At 66.5% G+C, this 23,548-nt stretch overlaps 1 protein-coding gene across 2 annotated transcripts; it reads left to right on the top strand.

The window, feature by feature from the left end:
• Nucleotides 1-1,578: 1,578 nt before the first annotated feature.
• BMP1 (bone morphogenetic protein 1) lies at nucleotides 1,579-23,015 on the top strand. 2 transcript variants are annotated; one of them, XM_054804646.1, is made up of 20 exons: nucleotides 1,579-1,819; nucleotides 10,927-11,040; nucleotides 11,121-11,273; nucleotides 11,369-11,486; nucleotides 12,442-12,620; nucleotides 12,735-12,840; nucleotides 13,212-13,336; nucleotides 14,962-15,077; nucleotides 15,377-15,479; nucleotides 16,007-16,123; nucleotides 16,202-16,347; nucleotides 16,666-16,861; nucleotides 16,948-17,073; nucleotides 17,178-17,338; nucleotides 17,480-17,660; nucleotides 21,279-21,404; nucleotides 21,491-21,618; nucleotides 21,707-21,920; nucleotides 22,024-22,274; nucleotides 22,498-23,015. In XM_054804646.1, exons 1-20 carry the CDS (start codon nucleotides 1,681-1,683, stop codon nucleotides 22,630-22,632), a joined length of 2,934 nt encoding a protein of 977 aa, XP_054660621.1. In that variant the 5' UTR covers nucleotides 1,579-1,680; the 3' UTR covers nucleotides 22,633-23,015. The 2 variants fall into 2 exon arrangements, with proteins under 2 accessions (XP_054660621.1, XP_054660622.1); XM_054804647.1 differs by lacking the exons at nucleotides 21,279-21,404; nucleotides 21,491-21,618; nucleotides 21,707-21,920; nucleotides 22,024-22,274; nucleotides 22,498-23,015 and adding an exon at nucleotides 20,522-20,947 and having other exon boundaries at nucleotides 1,589-1,819.
• The last annotated feature ends 533 nt before the right edge of the window (nucleotides 23,016-23,548 follow it).

Here is a 23,548-nt window from a genome sequence, read left to right as displayed (position 1 = left end):
CCTTCGACCCTGCTGTGGCGCTTCCCGGGACACGCGGGGGACACTGCGAGGGGACAAGGGACACGGGGACATGCAAGGGGGCGAGGCAGAAGGGCTCCCGCACGGGTAAAGCAAGGAGCTCTGGCTAGTGCTGAGCGGGCAGCTGGACCCCATTTCCCCCCCCGGGTGGAGGGACACAGCCCCCCTGACCCCCCCAGCAGCTCCCCAGGGTGGGCAGCTGGGGGCTGCCGGGGGGCAGCGAGCGGGACAGCGCTGCTGGGAGCATCCCAGGTACGTCCTGCCCTGTGCCCAGCACCTCCCCGGCACGGCCCCCACCTGCCCCCGGGTACCCGGGATGCCCGGGCATGGCCCGCTGCGGAGCCGGGTGGCCCGTGGGGACCTCACCGTGACGGGCTCTGCTGAAGTGGCAGAGATTTGACGGCAGGTGTCACTCACAGACCTCAGCGCACACGTGTGCACACACGCGTGCACACACGCTTGCACACACAGCCACGCGGCCCAGGCAGGGCTGCCAGCTGCCTCTCTCCTGCCTTGGTGTCCAGACACGTTGTGGCCACCCTGGGGTGCTCGCCCCGCTTCTGGGGTGTTCGCCTGCCCTCCCTGGGATGCTCGCCCCGCTCCAGGGGTGCTTGTCCACCCTCCCCAGGGTGCTCGCCCAGCTTTTGGCAGGCCTGTGACTTGCACAGACTGGGTGCCTCCAGGTGCAGGGCCGCCTTTGGGGGACGGGGAGGCAGATGGAGCACCAGCCCCACACTTCCACGGCATCCTGGGGTGGGAGGGGGTGCTGGCTGGGCTCAGCCCCCCTGGGAGGAAGCAGGTTTTTGTGATGCCTCGTTGGGACATGGGGAAAGGGGGTTTGCAGGGTGCAGGTAGCTTCTCAACGCCTGCTCCACTGGTGTTTGGGAAGGGTGCATGGGCTGGGGATGCTGCTTCCTCCTTCTCCTCCTGCTCCAGCAAGGTTTGGGAGGATGTGGGATGTGGGGTGCAGGATGTGGGGTACAGGATCAGGGGTGTGAGACTGAGGGTCCAGGGCCAGGAGATACGGGGTGCAGGGCTGGGGAATGCAGGAGTGGGGCTGAGGGATGCGGGATGGGGACGTGGGGTGCAGGACCAGGGCCGTGGCGTGTAGCCTGGGGTGCAGAAGTGGAGGTTGGGGGGCTCAGGAGGGGGTGCAGGACCGGGACTGGGGGATATGGGATGGGGCCGGACAGGATCAGTGCGAGGGAATATGGGATGGGGACGAAGGGGGCAGGATCAGTGCCGGGGGATACGGGACGGGACCGGGGGGTGCGGGACGGGACGGAGGGGGCACGACCGGGACCAAGGAGTGCAGGACCGGGTCCGGGGACTGCGGACCGTGGGCTGCGGGGGGGGGGGGGGCAGGAGCGGGGTCTGTGAGCCTGGTCCCCGGCAGCAGCGCGGCCCCGCCGCCCCCCCGGCGCTGGCCCCGCTCCCAGCCCTGCGCCCGGGGCTGCAGGGGCCGAGCTCCGCGCTTGAACCCGCCCCCGCCAGATCTCATTTCCCTAAAAAAAAAAAAAAAAAAAAAAGAAAAAAAAGAGAGAGAGAGAGGAAGAAAAAAAAAAAAAGGAGCGAAGAAGGGAAGGAAAGAGGGGAAGAGAGGAAAAAAAAAAAAAAAAAAAAGCCGCCCGCCTCCCCTGCCCGCCCGCTGCCCGCGGAGCCATGGCCGGGCTGCGGACCTGCGGGCTGCTCCTCTGCCTGCTCCTGGCCCGGGCCATGCACTTCCCCGACTATTCCTACGTGCTGGAGGAGGAGGAGGAGGACGCGGAGCCCCTGGACTACAAGGACCCCTGCAAAGCCGGTCGGACCGGGGGGATGCGCGCCGGGGGGGGGGGCGGCCGGGCCGGGCGGGCAGACAAAGGGGAGCGCGGGGAGGTTGGTGTGAGTGTGTGTGAGCGAGTGTGAGTGTGCCCCGCACGGATCCGAACTTCGGGGCTTTGCACGGGGAAACTTGGGTCCCTCGCCCCGTGCTGGCCCCGGGGGCTCCCCGCGGCCCGGGGGATTGGAGGGGCGGGGGGGGCGGGGGGCAGCGGCCGGCCCCGCTCGGGGATGCATCTGGTTGTACTTAGGGAGGGGAGCGGCGGGGGGGGCTGGCCCGGCGCCCCGCTTTCTCTCCCCAGCCTTGGCCGCAGCGGCAGCTGTCAAAGGCAGCGGGCAGCCCCCACCCCATCCCACCCCCCCATCCCACCCCAGAGCCGGCCCCACGCTCCGTGCCCCTCGGCGTTCTCCTTCTCTCCCAAATCGTAGCCGGAGAAAGCTCGTCCCCTCGGGGCCGGCCAAGCTGCAGCGTCCCGGGACAGCCGGGCCGGGCTCAGCCCGGGAGGTGTTTGTGTTTGCCACGGGCGGGGGGTCCCTCTGTGCGGGATCGGGGGTGGCTGAGCTGTTCTTCAGATTTTGGAAGGGTTGGGAACAGGCTGGGCGCCGCGGGGGGACAGTCCCTGTCTCCCAGACCAAGATAAAGGGGACGGAAGGATTTGGGGGGAAAAGGGGGGAAACTGAGGCATGGGAGGGACACCCAGGGCTGAGCGTGGGGGCGAGGGCTTGGGTCTGGCGGGTCCTGGCTGGAGGATCACGTTTCTCTTTAATGGCATTGTCTGCACTGGAAGGCGTCTGTTGATATAACTCTGTCTACATGAGGGCTTTTTCTGGCCAAAAATCCTTCCCTTCCTGCCCTCCCGGGCTGAAACAGCTAGGCTTGCAAAACTGTCCGGGCAAAGCCGGCTGGAGCCTCCGCTCCGCTCCCGCTTCATCCAGCTGCCCAGCAGAGACAGAGCTTCACCCGCTGATGAGCCGAACTAATTAGGGATGGCTTTGCCAGCGGCCGAGGGCCCCACTCCCACGCGCCCCGGGACCCCCGTTGCCTCCCCGGGACCGGCGAGGCGGCTGCTCCCCCCCCACCCCGCCTTCCCCGCCTGCTTTTACAAGATCCTTATGTGACTAATTTAATTACGGCAGCTCTTCCCCGGGGGCCCGGGGGGGGATCAGGCCCTGCCACGCACCGCACGAGCCGGGGATTTACCCCCGCTTGGGCTCTGCAGGACCGGGATGGTGAGGTCCAGCAGTGGGGTGCAGCGCTCGGGGGGGGCTGCTCGGCAGCTGGAGCCCCCCAGGGCATCCCCCTGAACCGTGCGGGGGCTTCTTTTTGTTTTGGGGCCGCGAGTAACCCCCCAGGCTTTGGGCAGCGCCAGAAACAGCTGAGCACCGAGGCCTTGCCGCCACCGCCGCGGCTCCCGGCAAGGCTACAGGGAGGGGAAGCGCCGGGAGAGGAATTTGGGTTCCTCGGCACAACTCATGCCAGAGGTATCCTGAGGCCGCCTGCCCAGGCAGGATGGCTGCCCACAGCTCGCCGGCCACCCCGGTGATGCCACCCGTCTGCACCGGTGCCAACGGGCCATCCCCACCGCGGCAGGGGAAGAGCCGCCCGTGCCGCCGTGTCTCTTCCAGGGATGCCAAAACGGGATCGCTGGGAGATCCGGCCCTTGGACCAGCCCCCGGGCAGCTGGGGAGGGAGGAATTAGCCGTGGCCCCGGTTTCCCTTCACCCGGTCAGCAGGATATCCAGGTCTCAGTGCCCGGCGGTGAGGAGGGCAGCCGCCGGGTCGGCTCCTGGTTGCATCTCCGGCCGGGAAAGGCAGCCGGCATCGCTCCCGCCGCCCCCCGCTGCACTGGGGGAGCAGTTTGGCTGGGGCTCGCTGTGTTTGCAGAGCCTGTGCGAGCACTAACCAAACATGTCCGGTCCGAGCGTTCGCTCTTGGCTTGTCCCGAGGGACCCAGGGGGGTTGCTGAGCAATTTGGCTACAGGAGGCAGGAGCCCCCGGGTGCCCCCACTGGCCGGGGAGGGGTGCAGCCCACCTTGCTCCCCATGTGTGGCTCCATGGCCACATTTGGGGGTGCCTGCCACCCACGGCTGTGCTGTCACCCTGCTGTCCTCGCTCGTGGGGAGGGGGACACGGGGGTGCACAGCTCTGTGGGGCTCATGCAGCCCCTCAGGGTGGGTGCTCAGGGGGAATCTGCTCTCCCACTCCCTCCATGGGGAGCTCAGCATCTCCTGCCCACGGGGTGATGGCAGAGCCATGGGCAGGGACAGCACGGGGTGCATCACGTGCATGGATGGGGCTGGGGGCCCGAGCCCCCCTCCCCGAGCTACAAGCTTCCCAGCCATGCCTGGAGTGCTCTGGCTCCGGCCGCCTGGGTTTCACCTAGATTACACTTTCCAGGCGTAGTCAGCGGAGGCTACTGGTTGCAGTCACACTTGTCAAGCTGCCCAAAAATATTTTCCAGCCGTTATATGTCACTTATTCATGCAGGGTAAAAATCCACCCGCGGAGCCGGGGCCGGCGGGAGGCCTGTGGTTCAGGGCTCGGGACGGCACAGAGACCTTGGAAATCTCAGGCCGATCCCGGGATCTGCTTTATCTTTGTGTAATCACCCGTTCCGTGCAGCGGCGTGCTCCGGCGGGGGCCGGGTGTGCGATGGCGAGGCCAGGGGACTCGCTCGCCCGCCCGCCGTCGCTGCCCTCCCCTCCTGGCTCCTGGGAAACCCTCTGGCTGCTGATTCACGCCAGCGGGTCGTGGCGAGGGGGGAGACGGCGTTTCCTGAGGCTTTATCCGCTGCCGTGATGGGGCTGGGAAACACATGGCCAGCAGGACGGGGCGGCCTCGGGGAGCCACGGCTGGACCTGGGGAGAACAAAGCAGCCGGGAGGGATACGGGGAAAGGAGGAAGGATGGCTCATGGGTGGTTTTCCCCAAATTTTTCATCTTGGCTGTGCCGTGGGGGGTGGTTTTTTGGGTGAGAACGTGCCCTCCTGGTTGTCCGTGGCTTTGCCCAGGTTTCCCAAAGGTCTCCGGCATCGCAGTGGGGAGAGAAAAGAGCATCCCGCTGCATCCCACTGAGCTGTGGAGAGTGGGTGTCCCGCTTATAACCTGCCCAAGGGCTGCTGGACGGCTGTTGGTCACCGCTGTCCGTCTGCTTGGGGGGGGGCTTTGCATGGCAACCCCCCCCTCCATACACGTGCAAAAGGAAACAAGAAAATCCCCCCCCTCTCACAAGCTGCAGGAGGGTTTAATAGCCCGGCCAGGGAGCTGGAGCAAACTTTGGAAGGAGTTAATCGGTGCCTGGGGAGGGCTGGTGGGGAGAGGATTGAGCAATAAAAGCAGGAGGAGGGGGGGATATGTTTGCAGCCAGAGCCCTGGGGCAGATGCACAGAGGTCTGGGAGCCCTGGGGAGCGGGTGCCTCTTGGCACCGAGTGGCAGGGGACAGGCAGGGAGCCGCTGCCAGGGTCCTGTCCTGCCGGGGTGGCCGCCCCGTGCCAAGAGAGCCCAGGTTACCGCCACGTGTGCTGAGCCGGGTGTCAGGGCGCGTTCCCATCCCCAGTGGGCTCTGGTCCCCGATGAGCTCCGGTCCCCGATGGGCTCCAGTCCCCACTCTCGCCCCGCTGTGGCTGGGCTCCCCTCCTCAGAGGGGAATGCAACAACAAACCTCCCCGGTCCCTTTGGCAGAGCGGTTTGCAAATATTTTCCTTTCCAGCAGCTCTCCCTTTCACAAGTGACCGATGCCGCTGGGCTGGGCTGTGTTTTCCTCGGTGACCTGGCTTTGCAGAGGGGAGGCAGGGAGAGCCCGGTCCCTGCACACGACTCCGCAGCGCTCCCCCCACTCCTTCCCAGGGGCTCTGACATGCCTTACGTTTGGCATCCTCCACGCCGAGCCCCGGCGGAGGCTTTCTCCTCCGTTTGCTGTCACGGAAGAGAAGCAGAAGGAAAATCCTCCCCTGGAATGATCAAGCCGTCCCTCCTGCTCCCGGCCTGCCCCCGGACGTTCATTAGCTGGAAGCTGTTCGCTGCTGCGGGCCGTGTTTATTAGAGGCCAGGCTTCGCAACGCTTATTTTACGTTACGCTGAAGCATCACCCAGCACGGAGGGGGCAAAGGGCTCGGAGCCCGCACCCCGATGCCCAGGGCTGGGGGGGGGGGATTGGCCGTGGATGCCCAGGGAAGTGGCGGCAGAGACGGGTGCTGCCTCGGGGCGGGATGCACCTTGCACCGCAGAGGGATGCACGGGGGAGACGGGAGGGGAATTGGGGAGGGGGATCACCCCTCCGCCTTGGACAGAGTGCTTTAGCATCTCTGCCTTCCCTGGCTGCTGCTTTCTGCCTGCACCCTGGGGAGCAGCGCTGCCGGCAGGAGGGTGCGCGGTGCTGGTACAGCCCCGGCCCTTGCAAAGGCACCGGCTGGGACAAGGATGCGCCGGCGAGGAAGCAGCAGGCAGGGGGTCCCGGCTGCCTGCAAGCTGCCTGCAAGCTGCCTGCGGGGACAGCGACCGACAGCACAGCCGCTGGGTGCCAGGGCTGGCTCTTCAGGGGGTCGCCCCTTGGTGCTGGCCGGCTCCGTGCCCCCCCCCCCCCCGTGCCTCAGTTTCCCCGTAGGTTGCAGAGGGGCCGTGATCTGGCCTGGCTCCCAGCCTGGCCGCCGAGGCTGAATTCCTGCTTTGTGCCTGCTGCGCTCGTCGGAAGGTGCTCTGGGAAAGCAAATATTCCTCGCCCCGGCGTTTACAGGCTGGCTGCTCCCTCTCTCCGGCTGCTGGCGAGGGGCACCGGGAGAGGGGCTGCATCGCTGCCGGGGGAGACGAGACGGCCCGGTTCGCCTCCGCTGCATGCCTCTGTCCTGCACTGCTGGCCTTGGGGTCTCTGCGGGGCCACTGGCCGCTGGCAGGCTGCGGGGAGCAGGGGGGGACCTGGCACCCGGCGGGGACCCTGGCGGGAGGCAGCAGCAGTTGGGGGCAGCTCCCCCCCCGCCCCGACGGCCCCTGGGATGCTCCAAATCCCCCCACCTTTGCACCCACGCCTCTGCCCCAGGGCTCTCCGGGCAGGGCAGACCCCCGAGGCCAGGAGGGGACCCCCCAGCCCTGGCCGAGCGGGGTGCCTGCTCCTCTCGCCGTGGCCCCGGCGTGTTTTGCCGTGAGCGGAGCTCGCAGCGGGCGCAGCTGGGCTGGCGTGCGGGGGCGAGGGGGCGGCGCGAGGAGCATTCCTCACATATTTAACGGCTCTGCCGAGCCAGTGGGATGCTGCCCCGGTGACTCCATGGCTTTACGACCCGGCAGCTCAGCGGAGGCCGGGATGCACCTATTAAACCGCTCTCCTCCATCCTGCCCCGGAGATGCCTCCATCCTTGGCTGGGGCAGAGCAGTTCGCTCCCTGCCTCCTCACACGCTCCGAACCCTTCCTTCTGCTCCCTGCCTCGCACGGGGAGCGATGCTCGTGGCTCAGCATCGCACGAGGTCTTGCAGCAGCTGGGCCAGAGCTGCTAAGCCAGCGAGGGAAGGCTGGGCTGAGCCTTTGCTCCCAGGCAGGGGATGCTGGTGGAGCCACAGGAGCCCATCCTGCCTGGTGCCGCTTCGAGGGCCGGCCGGAGCCACGTAGGGATGAGGGTCCTCCCCGTCCGGCGCTGCGCACAGAGGCTCATTTGCCCCAGACTGACCTGGAACATGATCCCGTCCTGTTTATCTGCCGCCCTCCCCTGCCAAGGCTTCCCTGCCGCTCTGTTTGCTTTTGCCTGCTCACCAGAACATCGCGTTCGTGCCCCGGCCTCTTCCCGTGGGTTATTTCTTTTTTTTTTTTTTTTTTTTTTTCCTGTGACATGATTCCCAAGCTTGGTGGAGTCTGAGGTCGGGTTCATCCCAAAATCCCAGTGACGCTGGAGAGGTCAGGCCCACGGGTACCCCTCTCCACTGCTTGCCTGGCCCGGGGGTATAAAGGATGCTGAGCGGCTCCTGCATCCCTGGCACGCCGTGGCAAGGGGGACAGAGGGACCCCACAGGGACAGCCACCGAGCCATGTGTGGACAGGAGATGCCTGTAGCATCGGGACGGGGTGCTGCAGTAGTTGGCCCGGATCCGAATGAAAAACCTTGTTTGTTTAAAGCTTCAGCCCCGGGGGTTACGTCACCATTCCAAGAACCCGAAAGAAAACACATAGCACAAAAAGTCAAACAACAGCGGAGGGCTGAGTTATCTCCTGGCTTCGGGGTGAGGAAGAGCTCGGTGGGAGCCTCGCCGGCAGGTCCCAAACGGCTGGTGGTTTTCTAGGTGGTGGGAGGGATGTGCATGGCCGGAGCCCGGACACTCCCCCTCTCCTCTTCCCCGTTCCTCTCTGGCCGACGGAGACGAGGATGGGGCCATCGTGTCCCCGTGGCCAGTGCCTGCCCTTGAAGCTGGTGACCTGCTGGCACTGCATCTCCCCGCTGGCACTGCATCCTCCCCGCTGGCACTGCATCCTCCCTGCTAGCACTGCGGCTCCCCGCCGGCACCGCCGTGGCTCGGACCTTGCCCCCGGTCCCTCCGCGGCCAGCACAGGCGTGAGCAGGGGGCAGCACCCACAGCACAGCCCACGGCCTCCCGGGCTGGGAACGGCTTGGGGGCACTGGGTCCCCTCCGGGGATGGCTGGGGGAGCTGTACCCCATGGCCTGGGCTCTCTCGGGTACCCGAGCGGCAGGGTGAGGGTGCAGGCTGCAGGGCATGGGTGCTGAGAGGTGCGATGCCTCGGTGGGTGCTGTCTGCTCCCCCGTGAGCACAAAGCCGGGCTGGCATCTCCCTGCTGCAGCCCAGCACAGCTCCCCCGTGCATTTCCCGCTGCTCCGACCTGTGCTCTGCCGAGCCTTTGCATCTCCTCGCCGCCTGGGGCAGCGGGCTGGGACCGATCCTGCCCCTGCCACAGCACCTTTGCCCGCAAGCCCCCCGCTTGCAGGGGGTCCCCTTCGTTTGCAGGGGGTCCCCTCCACCTTGGAGGAAGGATGCTCACCCAGCGAGCTGCTGTGATGTGAACCAGGGTGGGACAAGCGTCAGCGGCGTGGCAGTGGCTCCCACAGAGCCCCCCCCCCGGGGAGGTCAGCAGCATCTGGGGGATTTTGGCAAGCAGAGACACCCCCCTCCGCCCCCCCCAAAACCACTACGTGTCATTGGGGCCAGGGTGCGTGGGGAGCAAGCGGGAAGAGGACACGACCGGAGCCCAAACCAATGTGGAAGTTTTTCAATCCAACGTTTTGGCTTGTCCCCAACGTGTTCCTACAGGGATCGCTGCCGGGACAGCCCCTCGCCACCGCCCCACAGCTCCCACGTCCCCTCCGGGAGCAGCAAGCCGCCTTTTCCCTCGCGCTGGGGATTTTTGGGGGAGCCGAGCTGCCTCGTACCGCCTGGGAAACCAGCCCCACGTCCCCGCGTTTGCCTGCCCGGCTCTCTCACGTATCCCAAATCCCTCACATATGGTTTCTATATCACTTGGCTCTGCCGGCGCTTGCTCGGCTGTAAGCGAGCTTACTTTCCCTTGTCTTTCCATGCGGCTCTTGGCACGGGATGCTCGTCCTTCTCCCCGGCCCTGGTCCTCCCCCGCGCTGCCCGTTCGGACACGTCTCTCCCGGCCCCGGGGAGGGTGCGGGGAGACCGGGGCCGGCTCCTGCCTCTGCTCTGCCCTCAAATTGCAGCCTGGCCGTGCCAGCGGCAGGTTGGTGCCAGGGGAGGTGCCGGCCTCGGCTTGTTTGCTCTTCTCTTGGCTCTGCCGCGGGTCTGCTCTCCACCCCAGGGCTTCTTCTGCTGGGATGCACCCACAGGCTGGACGGTGCTGGGGACAGCCCCAAAACACGGCTCTTTCACCCCAAAATGCTCCACACCACCTCCGGAGCGGGGTTTGGACTCGGTGTCACACAAAGCCAGGGGGGTCCCGTTGAGCTGGGGTGCCCAGGCTGTTTTGGACCTGTCAGGGTTATCCTAATTGTCCCGCCTTGCTTTCGTAATTAGTGGCTCTTTTGGGATCCACTTGCTAATTGCTTGGAGCTCAAACTTGGCGCCGCTCTCCATCAGCCCCTGAGCCGGTCCAGCCACCCTGCTCCCCACCGCTGCCGGTTCCCTGCCCTTCCCCGGGGGCTGGCAAGGGCAGGGGGTGCCCAGGACCACCCGTTCGCCCCAGGTGCCCATGAACCCGGTGAGAAACCCAGCTCCACCCCGTGCTGGCTGCATCCAGAACCTCCATGCCGGCGCTGGCGCGGTGACACGGCATGACCTCAGCCACTCCTCGCGCTCGGGCCACGGCGTTTCCGCAAAAGCCGGGTCCCCGGGGCTCAGTGCCGGCCAAGTGCCGAAGCCGGGAGCCGCATCCTGCAGCGTTGACTCACGGCAAGGCCGTGGCGCGCGGGAGGGCGAAGACTTAGGGCAGGAGGAAGAGGAGGAGGAAGAGGAGGAGGAAGGGCTGTGCGGGGTTATGTCCTCCAGCTTCGTAATGCTGAAGCATCTCTGCACCCCCGGCCCCGCGGGAGCTGTGGCAGAGCTGTGCTGGGGGGGTTCGTGGCGCTGGCAGATGGACAGACAGACGGACGCCCCTCGGCCGGCTCCGTTCCTGCGGGTGCTGAGCGCAGCGGGAACTTCCCGGGCCATATGGCTTTGCTTCGCCGTGGCAGATGACTCGGAAGTCGTTGGAGCATCCCAGGGCTGTCGGAGCTCGCACCGGGCCGGGGGGCATGAGCTGGGCAGGAAGGGGGTCCCGAGCTCAGCGTTGGGTTTTGCAAAGTGAAAAGAAAGGAGTTTTGCAACATAAATAATAACAGAAACCCTAAAAAGTGATGGACCGGGCTTTATGCGAACCAGATGTCAGCACGGGGCTGGCTCCAGCTGCTGGGAGAGCCGACACGGTGGCGGGCTGGGGAGCGGGGGGAGCCCGGCCGGCACCACGCTTGCTTTCCCTCCCGGCCCCCAGTTGAAGGAAAGAGGGAGGAGGAGGAGGAGGAAGGGCTTGCCTTCCTCTTCAGGGGCTTGCCAGCTGCGGAGGGGCTGGGGAGAGGCTGAGCGTGGGGAGCCCAGCCCCGACAGGGTTTGGGGTCCCCCGGCATAGGCATGGGGGGCTCACACCTCCTCCCTCGCCCCTCAGCTGCCTTCCTGGGAGACATCGCCCTGGACGAGGAGGACCTGCGGCTCTTCCAGGTGGACCGGGTGGTGGACCTGGCCCACCACACCATCACACGCCTGCCCACCAACTCCTCAGGTACCGCCGCGACCCCAACCCACCCGGCCGCCTCCATCCCCGGGGGCTGCCCGCGCTCACCCCCCCCCCGCTCCCCGCAGGCAGCAACACCACTAACGCCAGCCTGCGGCCAGGCCACCGACCGCACCACCGGGGCCGGCAGCGGGCACGGAGCCGCCGCGCCGCCACATCCCGGCCAGAGAGAGTGTGGCCAGACGGGGTCATCCCCTACGTGATCAGCGGCAACTTCAGCGGTGAGTGCAGGCGAGCCGGGGGGGGATGCTCCGTCCCTGGCGTGCCTCAGTTTCCCCATGCCGGGCTGACGGCCCCCCGCCGCCCCCTCCCGCAGGCAGCCAGCGAGCCATCTTCCGGCAGGCGATGCGGCACTGGGAGAAGCACACCTGCGTCACCTTCCTGGAGCGCAACGACGAGGACAGCTACATTGTCTTCACCTACCGCCCCTGCGGGTACGTGGGGGGGGGGGTTCCGGGCACGCACCAGGACCACCCTGCCCCTTGGCTCTTGCGCTGCAAAGAGGGAGCGTGGCAGCGCTAAGTAGGATGCTCGGCTGATGTGCCTTGGCACAAAAACGCCCACGTTGGTGTGTGCGTGGTGCTAACCGGCTGACCCAGACCCGCTCGGTGTCGTGGAGGTCTGGGAAGCGAAGGGGACCCGTCCCGGGGGTCTGGTCCCTGCGGGTGGTTGGGGAGATCTCGTTGCTCCCCGAGCCGTGGCACTCACCGATGCAAACCGGGGGCTGAGGTCGGTGGCGCGGCACCAGCCTGGGCTTGCAGCAGGGCTGGTGCCAAAGGAAACAGGGGTTTGGAAGAGCTCAGCGTCTTCACGCGTCAGGGCACAGCCCCAGCCAAGCAGATGGTGGTTAGGAGGAGGCTTTCCCCTGGAATGGGCTGTACACGACGGCGGGGGGTGCCGGCCCGTGCCCCCGCACCGGTGCAAGCCCTGAGCCTGGGTCTGGCAGGGTTGGACCAGCTGAGCTGCCAGGCACGGGCAAGAGTCCATCCACGGTGCGGGATGGGCACCCATGGGAGCAGCACCCTGGGATGCCGGGGCTGCTTGCAGCCGTGCCATGCCATGCCCTGCCGTGCCCTGCCGTGCCCTGCTGTGCCGTGCCCTGCCGTGCCGTGCCGTGCCAGGCAGCCTGGGGCAGGAGCAGAGCTCTCCTAGTTTCCAGGCAGAGCTGAGCTGGAGGCACGGCTCAAGCTCCCTGCGTGGGCAGGACGGCTGAAGCTTCCAGCCAGCCGAGGTGCTTCCCAGGTGCTCCACGCCGAGCGGGACCGGCAGGGCTGATGCTCCCGGCTTGACTCATGTCTTTACCCGGGGAAGCACTGGGATGCCCACACCGCGGGGGCATCCACCCTGGAGAGCTGGGACTCACCCGGTGCCCCCCACCTTCCCCCGCAGGTGCTGTTCCTACGTGGGCCGCCGAGGAGGGGGACCCCAGGCCATCTCCATCGGCAAAAACTGCGACAAATTCGGCATCGTGGTGCACGAGCTGGGCCACGTCATCGGGTTTTGGCACGAGCACACACGCCCCGACCGGGATGACCACGTCTCCATCATCCGGGAGAACATCCAGCCAGGTACGGACCAGCCTCCTTCCTCCTCCTCCTCTTCCTCCTCTTCCTCCCTGCCGTGGGGTGCTGCCAAAGCCGGGGTCCCCACTGACGGCATCCCCATCCCGCCTGCCTCCGCAGGGCAGGAGTACAACTTCTTGAAGATGGAGCCGGAGGAGGTGGAGTCGCTGGGCGAGACGTACGATTTCGACAGCATCATGCACTACGCCAGGAACACCTTCTCCAGGTACGTGGCCGGGGTGGCTGTCCCACGTGTCCCCATCCTCCCCGCAGCGACAGGGACAGTGGCACGGGGTTCCCAGTGGCACATCAGCAGCTCTGCGTGGGGTTAACGCGCTTGGTGCAAGGCTCCCGGTTCTGGCGGAGCTGTGCCGCGGTGTGCCAGGGCAGGATGAACCCCCGCGGTGTCCCTCGCCAGGGTAGGGACGGTGCTGTCCCCACCGTCACCTCCGTAGGGGACACGTCCCCGCTGACTCACCGGCCCGCAGGCTTTAATTAGCCAGGCTGTTTTTAGCATCCTTCCCCCCCGCAGCAGGGAGCAGCCGCAGACCCGGTGCTTTCCAGCCGCTGCTCAGCCTCTCCCTGCTCTCGCCCCAGGGGCATCTTCCTCGACACCATCCTGCCCAAGTACGACGTGAACGGGGTCCGGCCCGCCATCGGACAGCGGACACGTCTGAGCAAAGGGGACATCGCCCAGGCCCGCAAGCTCTACCGCTGCCCGGGTGAGTGCCGCCGGCACGGCTCTGCCGGGCCCCGGGCCGGTGTGTCACTGCCGGGGGGCTGGAGCGGCCGCCGGGCTGATCAGCCGGGGGTGAGCATGCCTGGGGCCATATCTCCCGGGAAATGGCTCTGCTTTCGCCCCAATACTTGAGAAAGGAAGCATCACCCTGGCTGGATCCCGTTTCCAGTGGAAAAATGCTCTTTGGGGTACTCTTTGTCATCAGACCCCCTGCAAGGAGCACGCAAGTTGCCTTTCTCCATCCACGGCACTTTTCTGGGGTGTTTGTGAGCAGAAGCGGAATGCAAGACCTCGGTGAGCCATGGGGCTCTGCCCGTGTGAGCAAGGGCACCCTCAGCCGCCCTCTCTTCCCACTCCTCCAAGAAAAGAGCATCCCCCCAAGAGCATCCTCCAAGAGCATCCCCCCAAGAGCATCCTCCAAGAGCAGAGCATCCCCTGAGAGCATCCCCTGAGAGCATCTTCTGACAGCAGAGCATCCTCTGAAAGCAAAGCATCCTCGGACACCATCCTCCAAGAGCACCCTCCTAGCCACCCCAACAGCAAGAAGGTTTTGGATGAGGCACAGCCGGGCATTACGCAGGGCTGTTACCGACGGCATGAGAGAGGACGGTCCCACCGCAGACCACGGTCCTCCCCGGGGCCGATGCGGAGCCAGGGATGCTCGGCACGACCGGCGCACGTGTTGGCACCTCAAATGGCACTGAGGACCATGACCCATGAGCCGTGGCATTGCTCCGGGTGCTGGAGAGGCTGGCACGAGTCCTCCGGCTGCAGGCACGTGCTCCGGGACTATACCAGCAACATCTGCAAGGAGTTTGGCTCCTGCGCGCTCCCGCTTAATTCCAGCAACTAATTAGCAGCCTGGAAGAGGGATGCCTTTGTGAGAGGCCCCGGCAGCCAGCCGTGCCGTGTCCGGGGGCTGCAGGGGAGCGGGGCTGCGAGTGCGAGCAGAAAAAGCGATTAGTTTGGAGTGGGGGGGGGGGAAGCCCCCCCAAAAAAGCCCCTCTGCAGCCCGGCTTTCCCTTCCCTTTGTTTCCACTGTAAAGCAAGGAGGGAAAAAAGGCAGCGAGCCCAGGTTTCAAGCTGTCTTTTTTTAACATTTCACCTTTCATCTCGCAGCCCCCCCGAGCGGGAGGTGGGGGGCGGCCGCCTTGGCCCCGCGACAGCCGCAGCGAAGCGCCGTGTGCCGTGGCCGCGGCATCATGTGGCTTCCAGATGGCAACGCTGGGCCAGATCCAGCCGCGGCCGTGTAAACCTGCCTGGAGCCCAGGCGGCGAGCCGGGCCCCCGCAGCGTGGCAGGGCACGGGGAGGGAGGGGGCCACGGGACGGCTCCTACCCCCGGGGCTCAGCGGCCGGATGGGGGGCACGGTGCTTGTGAGGGGGTGCTGGGGAGTCGGGAGCATCACCAGCTGCTCTGGTGAGGTTTGGGGCTTTTTGGGGCTTGCTGCAGCAGGGCGGTGATGGTGGGTTTTTTGCGGAGTTGTCCTCAGGGACAGGAATTTGGGTGGTAAAAGGGCGCAGGGGGGCTGGGGGCAGTGGCTGGTCCATCCGTCCCCATAAAGGGGGGTTTCCCAGGGGTCTGACCCCCGTGTTTCCCCCCTTCGCAGCCTGTGGTGAGACACTCCAGGACAGCCAGGGCAACTTCTCCTCCCCTGAGTTCCCCAACGGATACTCTGCCCACATGCACTGCGTCTGGAGGATCTCAGTCACCCCCGGAGAGAAGGTACCGGCCGCCGGTGCAGCACCGAAGGCACCCCATCTTCTCCCAGCCCTCCTCCCCCTCCTTGCCCCATCTTCTACCCTTTTTTCGGGGTGCCCCTAACCCCAGCGTCCCCCCCGCCCAGTGCCTCGCTGTGGTTCGGGATGCTGCCGGGCATCACCACGGAGCGGGTCTGGGTACCATCTGGACCGCTGGCACCCAGCGTGGCTGAGCACCACGCTCCGGCAGACGGAGACCCCGCAGGGCATGGGGGGGGGCTCACCCCACGCTCTTTCCCTCCCCCCCCTGGTCCCCAACCTTAGATCATCCTGAATTTCACCACCCTGGACCTCTACCGAAGCCGGCTGTGCTGGTACGACTACGTGGAGGTGAGAGACGGGTTCTGGAGAAAGGCCACGCTGCGAGGTAACCAACCGGGAGCTCTTAGCCTGGCCGGCACTGCCTGCCCCGCTGCCCGCCCCGCTGCCTGCCCCGCTGCCTGCCCCGCTGCCCTCACCTCCTGTCCTGCCGCGCGGGGATGCTCCGGGTGCAGGCAGCGGGGCGAGGGGCTCTCCTCTGCCTGTATCCCTGCCTGACCGTGATGTGCCAAAGCCCTTGAGGGGGGTGGGCTGGCCCCAGAGGGGTTCTTGGGGTGAGGGGGACTCCCAGTTTGCTGGCCCACACCAGTGAAACCAGTCCAGCTGACCCGGCACATGTCTCCCCAGGGAGATGCCGGTATCTTGAACCGGATATTCCCCAAGTCCCAGTTGACCCCACGCTCTGAAATAACCAATTTCTGTGAAACAGCCGGAAAAACTGGAGGGGAGCGGGGCGGGGAGAAGCAGCATTTTCCCTTTAGGAGGCTGGCGGGGGGCGCAGGGGAGACCGGGACGTGGTGGTGAGGAAGAGGAGTGTGCCCGGCCAGCGGCAGCCCAGCACGCCTTCCTCCCCAGGCAGGTTCTGCGGGAACAAGCTGCCCGAACCCATCATCTCCACCGACAGCCGCCTCTGGGTCGAGTTTCGGAGCAGCAGCAACTGGGTGGGCAAAGGCTTCTTCGCCGTCTACGAAGGTAGGGGCGGGCAGGGAGGGGGCGCGGGGCCGGCGGCGGGGCGAGGGGGGGGCTCAGTCGACCTCTCCTCCCTTCCAGCCATCTGCGGGGGGGACGTGAAGAAGGACAATGGGCACATCCAGTCCCCCAATTACCCCGATGACTACCGGCCCAGCAAGGTGTGTGTCTGGAAGATCACCGTCTCCGAGGGCTTCCACGTGGGCTTGACCTTCCAGTCCTTCGAGGTGGGCGAGCACCCCCCCCCACCCCGGCCATGCCGTTCCCCCCCTTCCCTGGGGGGTGGGAAGGGGAAATCTCCCCAGCAGCATCTCCCCGACCCAATGCACCGCACGGGACAGGCTTGGGGCTGCAGCGGGGCTGCCGCTGTCCTGCCTGGGCTACCCACATCCTCCGTGCCTCAGTTTCCCCACGCAGAAACCTGGCTTCCTTGGCTGGTGGGTGCGTGGGTCTGGGAACACGGGTGTAGGAGAGGGGCAGGCAGAGTTTGGGGATGCTGAGGCCAGGATGGCATTCCCCTCCCCGCTAACAACCCCCCCCCCCAGATTGAGCGGCACGATAGCTGTGCCTACGACTACCTGGAGATCCGGGATGGCAACAGCGAGTCGAGCAGCCTCATCGGGCGCTACTGCGGCTACGACAAGCCGGATGACATCAAGAGCACCTCCAACAAGCTCTGGATGAAATTTGTCTCCGACGGCTCCATCAACAAAGCGGGCTTCGCCGTCAACTTCTTCAAAGGTAGGAGATGCGCCGGGGGGGTGAGGGGGAGCCCGGGGGGGGCCGGCAGCCCTGCCTGCCCGCTCAGCCCCGCTGCTCCTGCCCAGAGGTGGACGAGTGCTCACGTCCCAATAACGGCGGCTGCGAGCAGCGCTGCGTCAACACCCTGGGCAGCTACAAGTGCGCCTGCGATCCCGGCTACGAGCTGGCCTCCGACAAGCGCCGCTGCGAGGGTGAGTGCCCCCCACCCGCCCTTGTGCAGTCCCATCCCCCCCCCCCCTCCCCAATCCAGGGAGCCTGGGGATGTGATGGGTGCTGGGTGCCTCCCTTCCTGCAGCCGCCTGCGGAGGTTTCCTCACCAAGCTCAACGGGTCCATCACCAGCCCGGGGTGGCCCAAGGAGTACCCCCCCAACAAGAACTGCATCTGGCAGCTGGTGGCCCCCACCCAGTACCGCATCTCCCTGCAGTTCGACTTCTTCGAGACCGAGGGCAATGATGTGAGTCGGCCGGGGAGCAGCCCCTCTCCATCATGTGTGTCCCCCCCCCCGATGCCGCTGGCGGCTTGCAGGGTGGCACAGCCGTGCCACCAGCCCCGTGTCTGTCATGTCCATCCCCCCCACCTCCCCTGCACCCCGCAGGTCTGCAAATACGACTTCGTGGAGGTGCGCAGCGGGCTGACTGCCGACTCCAAACTGCACGGCAAGTTCTGCGGCGCCGAGAAGCCGGACGTCATCACCTCCCAGTACAACAACATGAGGATCGAGTTCAAGTCCGACAACACCGTCTCCAAAAAAGGCTTCAAAGCCCATTTCTTCTCAGGTAGAGCTGCCCAGCCCCGGCACGGGCATCCCTCGCCCTCCCTTGCCGAGCCGACCCTCCCCGCGCCCCCAAACCGCCGCTAACGCCTGCCCTTGCCCGCGCCGGGGGTGCAGCCCCCGGTCCCAGCCTGGCAGCAGGGTAATCCTTGGGTGTCTGCCCCGTGGGGTCTGAAAGCACCCCCCCCAGCCTCCGGCAACCCGGCTGGCAGCACATTTTGCTGCCTCTCGAGGCTTTTCCCCTCTTTTGGGGGGTAATTGGGTCCTACTTCAGATGCCGGGGTGCTCCCCAAATGGCCAGCGGGTGCATTCGCAGAGGCACGGGGAAATGCGCCGGGGACAGGGATGTGCTCGGCTCTGGAGGGGCCAGCGCTGGCCAGGGGGGAGCAGCTCTCCCCCCCCACACCCCCAGCCCCACCGCGGGCCGGGCACTGCACCCCTCGGGCGGCGCTGCCGTGGGGAGGGCAGCCACGTCCCGCTCTGCTGCCTGCTGCGCTGCTCAACCCCGCTACGCTGCACGGCCACGGGCTTCCTCCGCATCCCGGGCAGCGCCGGGGAGGGGGGATATCAGCATCCGGGCACCGCCACAGCTCAGGTCTCCGGAGTGGTCCCTCCTCCCAAAAACCATTACCTGCTTATCCCTGTCTGTTCTGTGGTCCTCTCTCCTCTCCCGGGCCACCCCGCCAGGAGATGGTGTCACCTTTGGAAGGGTCTTTGGCGGGGGGGGTTTAGGGATGGGGACACGGAGCGAAACGCACCGCTGGCCGTGGCCAAGCATCACTCGGGGCCGGTCCCCGGGCTGGGGGCTGCCACGGGACCCTCATACAAGAGAGGGTCCCCCTCGGCACGGCGCCCCCGACATCAGCCCAGCCGTGAGCAACCGACAGCACCTCCTGGACAGGCTGGGCTGGACCGGCCCACCAATGCCTTGCACCTCCCGCTGCTTTTTGGCCCCGTCGAGGCCATTTTTCAGGGGCAGCGCGGCCGCTCGGCTTGCGGAGAGCCACGGGAGCCGGCATCCCCAGGAGCCCTTGGGGTTCCCCGAGTCAGCCCGGCAGCTGGCCGGAGCGGCAGAGACCCGCGGGCCGGGGGTAGAGTATCTTTGCTTTATTTTTTTAATTAAAACCAAGGCAAGTAAGGTGGCCCAGCGGGGCCCAGCCGTCGGGAGCCGGCACCCTCCAGCAAAGCGAGACCTCGGGAAAGCCCAGCGGCCGAGCGGCAGCGGGACCGCGGGGCAGCCGGGTGAGTCTCCCCTCCCCACGCTTCGGGCTCCTTCCTTCTCCCCCACCGAGATGGGATGTGCGGTGGTCCCACGGGGGCTGCCCCTATCCCGGACCACCAAACCCTCTCCTCCGCCTCTCCCCACTCAGGTCTCGGGCTTTCCCAGCAGCAGGACCACGCTGGAGGACTCGGCCACACCAAGGTCCCTCCTCCGGTCCCCCCTCGGGGTCGCTCCCGGCCAGCCCTGGGCAAAGCATCTCCCAAGCGGCTCCTTTTTAGCCGCGGAGGGTCTCTGCGCTCCTTCCCCGCCGCTCCAGACGCAGCCAGCCGCCGAGCCCTGTCCCTCGGTGCCGCGGGCAGCCTGGCCGCCCAGGCGCTCGTTTTTCCCCGGTGAAGACGTGGTCCCTTCCTCTTCCTCTTCTTCCTCCTCCTCCTCTTCGCGGGCCGGGGCGATGGGAGGCAGCAGCCGGCTCCATCGGCTCGCGCGTAAGGATGCGTTCGCCCGGGGAATCCGCCACGGTGTCGGCACCCAGGTACGTCCCCCCGGCTCTCCACCGAGCCCCGGTGCACGGGGGGTCCGTAGCGGGGTGATAGGTGCAGGCGGGGGCTACGGGGCGGTGAGCAACCCGGAGCCATCGGATGCACGCCGGGATAACGGTGAGCGCACAGCAATGCCGGGTCACGGCGAGCAAGCTGGTTAGAATAAAGGATTGCTAAAGACACCGACCCGGTGGGCTTCTTTCCTCTGCCAACTCTCTCCGCTCTTGTCTCGCCCGCCCAGGCTCCCTCCGTCCTGCCGGCGGGGCAATGCCGTGCACGCTCCCGCGGTGCCGGAGCTGCTCTGAGCCCACCCGGCCCGTCCGAAGCCCCTTCCCATCCCCAGCCGAGCCTTTCTGCCTCGCTTCCTCTCTCAGACCTAGGAGACTTCAGGTTACAGCCTCCGGTCGAGAGGCGGCCGCGGGGGCTTTGGGGCTGCCCCGAGGGGCTGGGGGGGGCTGGGACAGGACCCCCCCTCGCTGCTGCCGATGGCTCCAGGAGGGATGCTCTCCTCCGGCATCGCCCCTTCCCCGGGCCAGCCGGGGCCAGCTTGGCACAGAGAGGGGTGCTCGGGTGGCTGGTGCCCGCTTGCTGCTGGCTTCCCCCCGCCGCTGCCCACTCCTCCAGCCATCGCCCCGTGGGGAGGGGGAGCAAGGAGGGGCGATGGGCCACGGAGCATCCCGCCCCGGCCCCAAAGCGGGGGCTCTGGGGGGGCGTTGGCGAGCCCTGAGACGCCGGCGATAGGGACATCAGGCAGGTGGTGGGAACTGGGAGGTAAGTATGGCCAGCCCGGGGGGGTCGCCTTGCTCCGGGCGAGCCCGAACCCCTCTGCTGCCATTCCCACACCTCCCCCAGCCTGGACACCCCCCAGGAACCCACCCGACGCCCATCCTCATCCTCCCGGAGCCAGCCACGCCGCCTCCTCCTCCTCCTCTTCCTCCCCGCAGAGCCGCTCGCCGCCGAACCCCGGCTGCACGAGGGGCTCGCGGGGGTCCCCCCTGCTGCCTGCTTCCCCGGCTGCTGCTCTGCATGCCCCACCGCCCCCGCCGGCCCCCGCCACCCCCCGCTCCCCCATCGTTCCCCCCCTTTCTCCCTCTCTCTTTGCAGAGAAGAAGCAGCAGCTGCAGCCCCCGAAATCTCGCCTGCCCGGCCTGAAGTTTCGCCTGCAGAAGCGGCTGCGGGGCCCCTCCTGAGCCGTGCCGTCCTCTCCATCTTTCTCAGGAACACCGCGGCCCCGGGCACCGTGCGGGAGCACGCCGGGGCCGAGCCGAGCCGAGCCGAGCCGAGCCGTGCCACCGGCCTCGGCAGCCCCTTGCTTGACAGAACTGGTTGTTGGCCTTATTTTTAATTTTTTTTAATTTTTTTTTTTTTTTTTTGGTTTTAAGCAACCCCGCCCAAACCTCATTGTTTTTGTCATTGACCAGCTGACCTTTTTTTTTTTTTTTTTTTTTTCCCCCCGATTTTTACCGTGTCTGTGACATTTCCCTATCGATGAGTAAAGAGGGACTCCCGCGTCCTGGTCTTTCTTGTGCATCTTTGGTTGTCACTGTGTGTTTTTCCGCCTTCCCCGTCCGTACCGTAAGCAGGTAATGGTTGTGCCCATGGGTGAGCCCAGGGAGAGGAGGACCCATCCCGTACACCCGCGGGGGCTGCCCTGGCTCGGGCAAGGGACGGCGGATCTGCTTGCTGCTGGCCGTAGGCGCTTGCTTGGCTGGTCGCTCCCCGGGGAGGGGAGGGCAGCGGTGTGGGGCTGGGAACCGGCACGCACCGGGCAGGGCTGTGCCGTGCCGGGATGCCGTGCCGGGATGCCGGCCGCCGGGCTTTCCCAGCCCGCTCAGCCGCGGTCCCTCTGCTCTCTCGGCAGACAAGGACGAGTGCTCCAAGAACAACGGGGGCTGCCAGCACGAGTGCCTCAACTCCTTCGGCAGCTACGAGTGCCAGTGCCGCAGCGGCTTCGTGCTGCACGACAACAAGCACGACTGCAAGGAAGGTGGGTCCGCACCCCAGACCCCCCCCCTCCGCCATCCCTGCCAAGATCCCCCCCATGTGCCCATGACCCCGCGCTGTTCCCCACAGCCGGCTGCAACCATAAGGTGACGTCCATCTCGGGGACCATCACCAGCCCCAACTGGCCCGATAAATACCCCAGCAAGAAGGAGTGCACCTGGGCCATCACCACCACGCCGGGGCACCGCGTCAAGCTGGTAGGGATGGGGGGGACCGGTAGGGAGGTGGGCAGCATCGGGTACCGAGCCCCTCTGAGCGCCGGCAGCTCGGCCATCGCCTCTGCAGACCTTCTCGGAGCTGGATGTGGAGGCGCAGCAGGAATGTGCCTACGACCACCTGGAGATCTACGACGGCAAGGATGCCAAAGCCCCGGTGCTCGGCCGCTTCTGCGGAGCCAAAGAGCCCGAGCCCCTCCTCTCCTCCGGCAACAAGATGTTCCTCAAGTTTGTCTCTGATAACTCGGTCCAGAAGAAGGGCTTCGAGGCCACCCACACCACAGGTATCACCGTGGGGCTGGGGAAACCTCCTGGTTATGGGATGGGGGGGAGAACGTGGACCCTCCTAAGCCCCCCCCCTTCTCCTGCTGTCGGCTTCTCCCCCAGTGTGCGGGGGTCAGGTCCATGCCGAGGTGAAGACCAAGGACTTGTATTCGCACGCGCAATTCGGGGATAACAACTACCCGGGGGGCTCGGACTGCGAGTGGGTGATCATGGCCGAGGAGGGCTACGGCGTGGAGCTCATCTTCCAGACCTTTGAGATCGAGGAGGAAGCCGACTGCGGCTACGACTACATGGAGCTCTTTGACGGCTACGACGGGACGGCCCCACGTCTCGGTCGCTTCTGCGGGTCTGGGGTGAGCTGGGGACGGGGGGGAGCGATGGGGTGGGTCAGAGCGGGGAGAGGTGCGAGGCTGCAGAGGCGATGGGTGAAGCTGAGCCAAGCCGGTGCAGAGAAATCCCCGGGGCTGTACACGGGGTTGCAATGATTTTGCACCCTCCCCATCACAAATCCCCCCCCACCGCCACCATCCCAGGGATGCCCCTGGTCCTGAGCACCCCTCTCCCTCGCCCTGGCAGCCCCCGGAGGAGGTCTACTCGGCCGGAGATTCGGTGATGATCCGTTTCCACTCGGACGACACCATCAACAAGAAGGGTTTCCACCTTCGCTACACCAGCACCAAGTTCCAGGACACGCTGCACACGAGGAAATGAGGGTCGGGGGTCCCAGCCCTCCCGCAGGCAGGGAAGGAGGAGGAGGAGGGCAGGGAGGAAGGAAGGGGGGGGAGCACCGCCCTGTACAGACTGCACGGAGGAGCACACAGCCAACCTCAGCACTCAGACACGCTCACACGGCGCCCCGGGGCTCGGGCGCCCACGGGAACAAGGGCAGAGGGGGGGGGGGGGTCCTCTCCGCCGGCAGCCGCCCCCCCACACCTCAGCGTTGGGGGGACCAAGCGGGACCCGCTCCCCTTCCTCGCCCCGGCCGAGCCGGCCGCAGCTCTCTGAATGTACAAACCAGTAACCGGGAAGAGCCCAACACACAGAAGGTGCTGTCTCTCTCTTGTACCGATGAAATAAATACCCTTGTACTTGGAGGGGGGCAGCCCCAGCCTCTTTGCTTCCACCCCAGCCTCCCCCGAGGAAAACGGCATCCGAAACTGGAGCGGGACCAGGGGTGGGGGGTGGAGGGGGAAGAGCACCCCAGGCTCCCTGAGGAGCAGCGGAAGGAGCAGAGCAATCAGCTAATTGCAATCTGCTTCCTCCTTGATGAGGGAGCGGCCCGAGCATCTCCCAGAGGCAAGGCGGCGTGGCTCAGCGGCGGGTCGCTCGCTGGGTGCTGGGTGCTGGGTGCTGGGTGCTGGGTGCTGGGCTCTGTCGCTGCAGGGAGCCGCCTGCTCCCCCAGGACTCTGCTTTGGGCAGCTCTGCAGGTAGGTGCTCACCCCGCACCTTTGCTTTGCACCGCGTAGCCCCGTAGCAAAGTCGTCTCCCTCGGTTTGGGGTTAGACAGGCGCCACGTGCTCCAGCCACCGCGTGCTCCAGCCACCGCGTGCTCCAGCCACGTCCCCACGCCGCGCCGTCCGCCCGCGCCTGCTGCAAACCGGCGGCAGATGGTTGGTGGGCTGCGGC

Source organism: Grus americana, chromosome 26 (assembly GCF_028858705.1).
Source record: "Grus americana isolate bGruAme1 chromosome 26, bGruAme1.mat, whole genome shotgun sequence".
NCBI lineage: Eukaryota > Metazoa > Chordata > Aves > Gruiformes > Gruidae > Grus > Grus americana.
Note: the sequence above shows the minus strand (reverse complement) of the source record. Positions and strands in the feature narration are given on the sequence as shown.